This window comes from Rattus norvegicus, chromosome 14 (assembly GCF_036323735.1).
Source record: "Rattus norvegicus strain BN/NHsdMcwi chromosome 14, GRCr8, whole genome shotgun sequence".
NCBI classification, from domain to species: Eukaryota; Metazoa; Chordata; class Mammalia; order Rodentia; family Muridae; genus Rattus; species Rattus norvegicus.
Genome location: NC_086032.1, coordinates 9,288,591 through 9,298,631, shown reverse-complemented (window position 1 = coordinate 9,298,631; position 10,041 = coordinate 9,288,591). Strand labels below are relative to the sequence as shown.

General features: G+C 46.6%; 1 protein-coding gene across 2 annotated transcripts; it reads right to left on the bottom strand.

Annotated features, from left to right (window-relative positions):
• Positions 1 to 8,098: 8,098 nt before the first annotated feature.
• On the bottom strand, positions 8,099 to 10,041 carry LOC100363472 (nuclear receptor-binding factor 2-like). 2 transcript variants are annotated; one of them, XM_063273737.1, is made up of 2 exons: positions 9,714 to 10,013; positions 8,099 to 9,628 (listed from the first exon to the last, which is right to left on the bottom strand). In XM_063273737.1, exons 1-2 carry the CDS (start codon positions 9,949 to 9,951, stop codon positions 8,880 to 8,882), a joined length of 987 nt encoding a protein of 328 aa, XP_063129807.1. In that variant the 5' UTR covers positions 9,952 to 10,013; the 3' UTR covers positions 8,099 to 8,879. The 2 variants fall into 2 exon arrangements, with proteins under 2 accessions (XP_063129807.1, XP_002728120.1); XM_002728074.7 differs by having other exon boundaries at positions 8,099 to 10,041.

The following is a 10,041-nucleotide window of genomic DNA, read 5'->3' as shown; positions in this document are numbered from 1 at the left end:
CCGTGCCCTCTTACTGCGCATGTGCCCCACCATCCGTAACCAGGGAAAGTAAAATTCAAACTCAGGCCAGCGTGACCCAGACGCCCGTGCTTTGGCCTCGCCATCAGCCCCAAAGATGGTGGAGACCTCAGCTCGCAGGCCTGCTGTGAGGTCGGAGTAATGCAGGAGAGAGCATGGGTGCCTTGGAGGTGGGTGGCCGGGTCATAATTTCTTTGCAAGTAAGATTCAGCTTTGAGACTGAGGACAGATGGATGAAGCAGTTGACGACTGGCTGCCTGAGAAAGATTATTGAGACTGGCGTGTGGGACCCCAGGCATTGAGTGGAGCGCTCTGGGGCCAGCGCCATTTTTTAAAAAAAGGACTGAGCAAGGGGCTGGGGATTTAGCTCAGTGGTAGAGCGCTTGCCTAGCAAGCACAAGGCCCTGGGTTCAGTCCTCAGCTCTGGGAAAAAAAAAAAAAAAAAAAAAAGGATTGAGCGCATTTGAAGGTCAGTCCTGACTAGATAATAATTAAAACAGTTTACATGTCCAAGCACGGGCTCTAAACACTTCAAAAGTATCCAGAAAGCATTTCCTCCCCAAGCCCAGCCTTCTCTGTAGTAGAGGTGTGGGAGAAGAAAAGGAATGGGACTGAGAAGAACTCGAGGGAGTAGAAACCACAGATTTACAACACAGGATGTGGCTGGCTCCCATCTTTCTAACCCGGGACACTGGAGTACTGATCTCGGAACTTTTTTTTTTCTTTCCTTTATGCAAGTCACAGAATATTAAGCAACCGAAAAGTTTCAGGCACGGCCAATTTTAGGAGTAGCTGGTTCCAGAACCTAACCCCTGTGAAGTCCCAGGCCCCTACCTTCTGGCCCCTATCCTCCATCATGTGAATCTTATCTCTCAACATCAAGGGAGCACTAGTAGCTCCTTAGTTATCCTCTGGATTCTGGGACAAAGAAATAAGCACTAGGCACGATTCTGATGTTTTCCATATTTCGATGTGTAATTTTCACAAGGATCCTCTGTGTTTGACACAGTCTTGCAGGCAGTAAAACCGAGGCACGTTAAACCACTAGCCCACGGTTTCAAGCCAGAGTCAGAGCTGCGCTTTCTGTCCAGGAAGTCTGCTTTTTTATCACTTCTGTGCTCTGAACTGTCCCTTCTGAAAGAAGCCATGTCTTTGGGGAGCTAGTATACGGCAGGTATTGTGTTTGGGTCCAGTCAGGCTGTATTAGCCAGAGGTTTTGTTTTTAGGGGACAGAACTTATAGGAAAAAAAAAAATATATATATATATATATATATATATATATATATATATATATATGGGTTTTACTAGAATGGCTTACAGGCTGGGGTCCAGCTAGTCCAACAGTGGCCATTTACCAATGGGAAGTCCCAGAATCCAGTAGTTGTCCAGTCAACGATGCTGGGTGTTTCAGTTAGACTTTAGCGGATGCCATAATCCCAAAGAATTGGGCTCCAGCGGAGGAATGGACTTGCCACTGAGGGGCAGAGTTAGCAGTCAATGTGTGAAAACTTCCTTCTTCCATGTTCTATGTGTAGGCTGTCATCAGTAGGCATGGCCCAGATTAAAGGTGGATCTTCCCACCTCAAAAGATAGGGAGAGAAAAGTGGGCCTTCCCCCATCCCATGGGCAAGCTCCAATCTCTGATACTATTAATGATACCCTGTTATGCTTGCAGACACGAGTCTAGCACGGCTGTCCTCTGAAAGGCTCCAACCAGCAGCTGACTCAGACAGCTGCAGACACCCACAGCCAAACAGTAGATGGAGGTTAGGTTAGGTATGGAAGAATAGGAGGAAGGATTGAGGCCCTGCAGGGGATAGAAACTCCTCCACGGGAAGACCCACGGAGTCAACTAACCTGGACCCTTGGGGTTCTCAGAGACTGAACCACCAACCAAAGAACATATACAGGCTGGACGTAAGCCTCCCCAGACTTACGTACCAGATGCCAGCTTGGTCTTCATGCAGGTCCTGAACAACTGGAACGGGGGCTGTCCCAAAGCTGATGCCTGTCAGTGGGATGTGTTCTTCTAGCTGGGCTGCCTTCTGGTCTCAGTGGGAGAGGATGTGTCTAAGCCCACAGAGATTTGATGTGCCAGGGTGGGGGGATACCCAGGGGGGAACCCACCCACTCAAAGGAGAGGGAGCTGGGGGTTTGGGGAAGGATTGTGTGTGTGGGGTGCCCAGGAGGGGGCAATGAATCAGATGTAAAGTGAATATTAAAAAGAAAAAAAAAGTGGGTCTTCCGGGGAAATGTCAGAAGGAAAGTCAGGCGACTTGTGCCTAACTTTCTATGGGCCATGCCTAATAGACGTGTTGATGACAGTGAAGGGGGAGAGGATTCTGGGAGATTTGTAGTGCAGGTGATGGAAGCCAAGAGAAAGACTAAGGAGCAAGAGAGGACGCCTAAGGCCTTACCTGCGTCTCCAGTTTCCCAACACCGGGACCTGACAATCAGTAGGACTTTTGCCTCACACCTTGAAGACAAAGGTTTTCTCTGGGCTCATAAAATGGCCACTGTTTTACAAGCTTGTGTTCAGTGGGGCATTCTTTTCTGTAAACTTTTGGTGTTTCCATATAAACACTGTTTAATTTTTGCGTTGAATTCTAAACATTCCTATTACCGTGGCAATTTAAACCATTTTGGGGGGGAATCTTTTTCACAATTTGAAATTAATGAAGCAATTTAAAAATCAAAAAAAGAAAGAAAGAAAGAAAGAAAGAAAGAAAGAAGCAAGCAAAAAGAAAAGAAAAAAATCCCTTACAGGTACCTGACTGTTTGGGTTTCAGTGAATTCCGGATGCAGTCAAGTTGACAACCAAGAACAGCCACCACACAGGGTTAGAGAAAGGAGCCCCTTCTAATTGGCCAGAGTCACTGACTGCTTCTGCATGAGTGCATGAGGAACGCCATTGGTGTTGTGAAATCCCTGGCTGAGACCGGAGGGGGGTGGGGTAGGGAGGGTGGGGGTGGGGTGGGGGGTGGGGGGTGGGGTGGGGAGGGATGGGGGGGGATGAGCTTTCTCAGAGCTGGGGTGCCTAGAGGCTTCACAGCAAGGCCACTGGTAGCACCACTGGGAGAAAACACAAGTTCGGGATGTGACCGATGAACTCGCCGTTCAAAGGTGTAAGTTTAGTGCTGGAAAATACGACTGCGGAGATCTGCCTCGATGGGAACACGGACTCATTCTCGAAACCAGATAGTAGTAATAAAAAAGCTGAAAATAAAAAGACGGCAAACAGTACTGAGTAAACAAGAGCTGGAGTGGCGCAAACACGGGCAGATGGGACTAACACAGCAGATGGGACTAACACAGCAGATGGGACTAACACAGGGCTCGCCGGGGGTGGGTGTGGGTGTGGGTGTGAGTGGGAGGTGGGGGGTGGGGTGTGGGGAGGTGGTGTTAGCTGGTGAGATGGTTAGGGGCACTAGCTGCTCTTGCAGAGGACCTGAGGTTGGTTCCCAGCACCCACTTTGGGCCACTCACAACCACTTGAAGCTCCAATTCGAAGGGATTTGTCTTTTGGCCTCTGCAAGCGCATGCACACAAACACACACACACACACACACACACACACACACACACACACACACACTATTGGCTAAATACATAAATCCTGCAATCACAGCCCTTAGAACAAACGAAACAAATAACATATAAAGACAAGAAGACATTTATAAGCACACAATTATTATTCTGGAAAGTTTCAAAGTATCTTTCCAACGATTAGCCAGAGTTAAAAGTCAAAAGGGCCACAGACTAACAAACATTTTTGCTAGTAAAAAAAAAATCATTCACTTGAACAGAATAATATAACTAGAGGATTTACTATAGCATGTATAAAGACTTCTTATGTTCCCACAGAGAGAGAGAGAGAGAGAGAGAGAGAGAGAGAGAGAGAGAGAGGTTTTTTTTCCTCACAAAAATGGAAATCTGCTGGACATTGATTGCGGTACTGGGATACCAGGAGGGAAGATGGCTGCTGGCTGCTGTGAAGTGAGACCAGCTTTAGATATACAGTCTGTTTCGACACTAGCCTAGGCCATATGCTAAGACCCTGTCTCCAGATAAGTAAGTAAATACAGAAGTGTTTGCGTTAAAATGTTCATATTTCATATCTTGGCTCCCCCAGTAGCTTTAACCACAAATGCTTAGGTCACAGCCTGAAAAATTATGGACTCAGGACCTAAAAATTCTTAATAGCTAAAAACTGAGGGGACAAACGGTAAACTCCTAAAGGTGACACGGAAAGAAAAGGAACCTCACTGTCCTGAGGACATCCAAAGCCTTCCTAGTTCAAAACAAAACCACCAGCAGAGAGACAGAGTCTTCCCTCCAAACCTCAGAGGAACAGGAAGCAGGAGTTCATCAGTGAAACTTGGAATGAATGAAAGAGGAAAATGATAGCACGGGGCTAAGAGGAGAGGGAGCGATGCTGGAGGCCACTCTAACAGCTTGTCATCTTCTTGATCCGTAAAGAAGGAAATGAAGGAGAGGAGGAATCAAAGCGATGGCAGACAGGCGCGAGATACTCAGCAGAGGCACTTGGATGCCAATGGCTGTGGAAGCCGAGAGGGAATACAGGATTTCATAACGAAATAAGATTAAAATTGACTCCAGAAGAGGAACACCAGGGAGCAGTCATTCCAAAACGATGGGAGGTAGTTGACAAGTTCGCAGTGATCTCACTTCCAGGGTTTAGTTATGGTTGGATGTGAGCTCACTGGGACCTGCTGCTCCGAGGAGGGTCAGCCTCGGAGAGGACAAGCACAGCCATTAATCACAGCTAACGAAAACCACCTGAACTTAGTCAACTCCAAACGGATCGAAGGCCTCCATGTGAGACCAGAAGCTACTTAGAAGGGCATCAGGGGGAACACAGGCTATAGCTAGAAAGGGGGCTTCCTGAGTAGGAACCCAGCCGCTTAGGGAATAATGCCAGGAGTTGGCAAATGGAAGGCGGCCATGGTGGCACAAACCTTCGATGCCATCGTTGTGGAGGTAGAAGCAAGGCATATTTCTGTGATCTGTGGCCAGCCTGGTCTACACGGCAAGTTCCAGGACGGCCCGAACTAGAGTCCTGTTTGTTTAAAAAAAAAAAAAAAACAAATGGGGGGGGGGGAATCAACAAATGGGACTTCATGAAAGGAACAAACTTCTGCTCATCAAAGGAGACGGAGTGCAGAAGCAGCCCACAGAGCGGTGGGGTGTGTGTGGAGGGGTAGATACCCATCTGCCATGCACGTGGAGGTCACAGGGCAAGCATGTGGAGCCAGCTCGCTCACTCTTCCTCCTTGATAAGGTTCTGGGAACTGCGCTCAGCAGTGGTTTGTACATGTGTCTCTCTGCTGAGCTCTCTCTCTGTCTCCCTCTCTCTTTCTCTCTCTCTGTCTCCCAACGTCGTCTTTGAAACCAATACGACTTTAAGACAAAAATCTAAGACGGAGTAAAATAGACCCAGATTTTGGTGGCCTTCCTGCCTCTGCCTCCCAAAGGCAAGGACTCCGTCTGTGTACCACGCACCCGGCTCTGGATAGCTATTAATCACAACACAAATTAGAAACTAATTCAGTTTAAGTTTTTTTTTTTCTTGTTTTTGTCTTTTGCTTTCTTGTAATGCTGGGAATCAAGGCACAGGCCTTGAATATCATCTGCGGTCAATCTGTCGCTGAGTTACATCCCCAGCTCACGTGTGATTTAATTACCAAAACCACAAATAAAATGTGGCCATGGTGTAAATGTCTTTAGTCTACTGAAAGACTATGAAGGAACGAATAAGCAAGGTTTATCTGAGACCCACAAGGGTGGTTTGTCCTCAGAGCCCTATTACTGTTCCCTGTGGAGCTCAAGAAGAGAAGCGGTCAGTCAGATCCGGAATGAGGTTCAGTGGGAGAGCGCTTACTGAGAACTTGCAAGGTCCCACCTTTGATTCCTCAGCCCTTCGAGGGACTGGAGAGATGGCTCATTGGGTAATTCTTCACAAGTTAAGGGCCCAATTTCAGCCCTCAGCACTCAAGAGCAGGCAAGGCCATGTAAGCACGCCCACGGCAGTGCTCTGGGAAGGGAGGAGATAAGGGGACCATTGGAGTTTTCCGGCCATCTGCCTGTCTCCAAGGTTCTACTCTGGTTCCTGAGTGCATGCACAGGTGTGTGGACTTGCACACTCGTATGTAAATAACACACACATACACACACACACACACACACACACTAAGATTAAATAAACATTGCTGAAGTCAGAAGCCATTCTCATATTTTTGGTTGCGAGCCCAGCCTTTAACGGCTGAACCACCTCTCCAGCCCTCAGAAGCTATTCTTCAAAAGCTTTAAAAAGAATTTTTTTTTTTCCAGAATGGATGTGGTGTGCACACATCCCAGCACTAAGGAGGCAGAGGCATGTGGATCTCTGTGAGTTCAAGGCCGGCCTGGTCTACGTGTGAAATTCCAGGACAGTCAGAACTACATAACGGATCTTGTCTCAAACAAACAAAAATTGTATATATGTGATGTGTGTATGTACACATGTATGTATGCATGAATATATATGCTGTAGCACACATGTGTCTAACAGAGAACAACTCTAGGCGTTGGTTCTCTCCTTTCCCCATGCAGGCTGTAGGGATTGAACTCGGATAAACTAGGCAACAAGAGCTTAGTCACAGAGCCATCCCCATAGCCCTCAGTGGCCAACGGCCACTCGTTTTAGAATGTTTTTATTATGTTTAATTATGTGTAAGTATATGTGTCTGTGTGTGGATGTGCACACAAGTGAAGGTGCCTGCAGAGGCTAGAGGCGTGGGATCCCCTGGAGTTACAGGCCAGTTATAACCATGGCTGCTCTCCATAGGAGCTATAAGGAGGCACAGGAAGGAGGACTTAAAAGACAAAGCCCAGGGGTTGGGGATTTAGCTCAGTGGTAGAGCGCTGGGTTCAATCCCCAGCTCCAAAAAAAAAAAAAAAAAAAAAAAAAAAAAAAAAAAAAAAAAAGACAAAGCCCACTTACTCAAAGCAATAACAAATATTATCTTACACGGAGAAACAGGAAGATGCACCCAGTTTTAGATAGAATCAGATCATCATGCCACCGTTATAACCTAGTGGTATTTGGAATATTCTGTGAATTAAATATAAGGAGCTTTTGAAGTGATAAGCATAAAGATTAGAAAAAGAAGAAATATGAAGAAAGAATATGTACTCTTCGATATATATGAGAAAATTCAAGATAACTCAGAAGGAAAACCAAACAAGCGTATTGACAGGGCAAGACAGAACCACACTAGGTGGCAAACGTAGCTTACGTTATATTTTAAAAGGCCAATCTCCCAAGACTGAGGTCCTAGGATTTCTATTACAACGAAAAGGGTTTTGTTTTGTTTTGTTGTTTCTCTCGGAGCGGAGCAGACTGAGCAAACGATTCACCAAGGGAAGCAAACACAGCCCTGGCTCCAGTGGCCATGAGCAGTGCTAAGGGAGGCTTTCCTTTGTCTGCCGCACAGCTGAACGCAAGGGCTGTCAAATCAGGGCAGCGCACAGACTCGGTGGCCTACGGGCTGTGGAAATGTGGCACTGTAATCCGGGGAGAAAGGAAGGGCCCAAGATATACCCTCATGAGCAGATAGCCTGCGGAACAGGAGAAAAATCTTTGCCAGATATACTTAAGATGGTGTATCGATACCTGTGTTGTTTAAAAGATTTACAAAAAGTTAAACACCAAAATCTTATTTACCAGCCAGTAAAATGGCCAATGAACTCAATAAACAATCTCAAAAAAAAAAAAAATAAAGTACAGGTGATCATAAAATATTTTTAAAGGTGTTCAGCATTTTTTTTTTTTTTGGTCAACAGAAAAATTCAAATTAAAACTACTTTGAGATTCTGTCTCATCCCAGTCAGAATGGCTACCGACAAGACAAGTGGCAAGGAATGTGGCCAGGATCCAGAAAAGAGATCTTACTGACCATCATGATGGTGATGGTGAAGAAGGAGGAGGAGGAAGAGGGAGAGGAGGAGGACGGGAGGAGGGGAGGAGGAGGAGGGGGAGAAATAGTTATATTGTCACTTGCCAAGCATGAGAAAATGTTTTTTTTTTTGAAACACAATTATTTTATTGATTTCTTACAATCAAATACTGCTAACTAGCATTACTTTCACACATGCATCATTCAGAACGAAGGAAGAGTTCCTCAGTATTTTCAAATGATGCATATATAACACAAAGTTAGAACTGAAAATGCACCCTGATTAATTATGTAAACTGGTAATTTTTTTTAAAAGCGTAACTAATAATTTGGTTCCTTTCTTCATAAACTGGAAATTTAAATATTTCTCCTGATAGTCTTGAGGTTATCATTATGTTACGAGTAGTGCAAACTGTGGCACGTACAGTTCCGTCTGGAAGCGTGTATCTTACACACCATATCTCAAACAAACAAAATGTGCATGAAATGCATACAGTCAACGCATGATAGAAAGCATGTTCCAAATACAAGTGAGCCTCTCAGGCCACCATAGTTAGCTTTTGCATTATCATTTATGGCATTATAGATTAATTACACATGACATACTTTTATACATTTAACCCTGAAGATAAGAAAAATAAGTGTTTGAAAAATTATTCCAGGTAGCCATTTGGTTTGTATCATAAGAAAGCGACCTCCAAGAGTTCAGTGTCTGCCAAGTCGGAATCATGAGCTTTAGTCGTGAAGAAGATAAGTGATGTTTCACAGTGACTTTCCCAGGCACCGCCACCTCTCCCACAGCACTCCAGAGGAAGGAGCATCTCCAGCATGGCTGGCCTCCCCCGGGGCCTGGCTTTCCCTTTGTATTCTCTGCTGGATCAGCTGTGTGGCCAGCCTTCCATTCAGTCATTCATGAATCCTTTCAGAATGTCCTCCGAGAGCTCCATCAGAGGGAGTTCTGGAGACGGGAAATCCAGAGGCCGGAGGTTGGGTATTGGAATGTCCTTGGCTTTCCCGGTGTTAGCTGCAAACTTCTGCCAGGTAGAAGAGGCAGTGGCGGTGTCCGAGTGTGGCGGCAAGCCCCACAGCTCCGACTTCTCCACAAAGTCCGCATCGACGTCCAGCTCCTTCTCGGCTGGGCCCTTCAGGAGCCTGGCCTTTTCAGCCTTTAGCTGTTTATTTTCTTTCCTTAGTCTTTCGTTCTCCGCCACAAGGAACTCCACGTGCCTCTTCAACTCTGCAATCTTGGTTGCCTGCTCCTCTATAATCGTCTTATCATCTTTTGGGGCCTTGCTTCCAATACAGGGCTCTGACGGCTCATTCTTTTGCTGAAGTAAAAATAGCAACGTGTCTGGATCCCTGTCAAAGACCCCCTGCACCTCAGGGAGGCGCTTCTCTGTGGAAGGGATGTCTGTCTGAGAAAGAAGAGGGCTCTGGCCTTCCGAGTCCTCAGAGGGTCTGTGAGATGCCTGCAGGTGGGGGACTCCATCCCGGTCTGTGCTCTGCTGCGCTTTCAACCGCTCCTCTCGCTTCGCTCTCTTCCACCTCTCCTGGATGAGGAGAAGCTGCTTCATGTGGCTATCCCTTTGCAGTTCCAGTGATAAGTGAGCCTGCTCAGACTGTGTCAGCTTCATGGCTTCAGAGAGATAGGCTGTCGCCTTTTTGTGACAAGAAATCGCTTCTTCGTATTTCCCAGCAGCTAACAAACGGTCTGCCCGTCGGCTCTGTTGGTGAGCAAGGTTGAGGGGTCCTTCCATCACTTCCATAGACCCCGGGGTGAGCGGCGGCCCGAGGCGGAGCGGCGGCGCCTGGGCACATGGAGGGGCAGCGAGGGCAGGGAGACGCGGCGGCTGGCAGGAGGCTCCAAGCAGAACCCGGAGCCGGCAGTGAGAGCCCAGGAGCGACGGCCGCCGAGAAAATGTTTTTATAGCTATTGATAGAGTGTCTCGGCCTTTTGGGTATAGAATGTAGCATTCACAACTGAGTAAAAGTTCATGAAATGCTGTAAAATGTCATGAACTAAACGTCACACGAGTTCATCAGATACATGGAAAAGAAGAATAG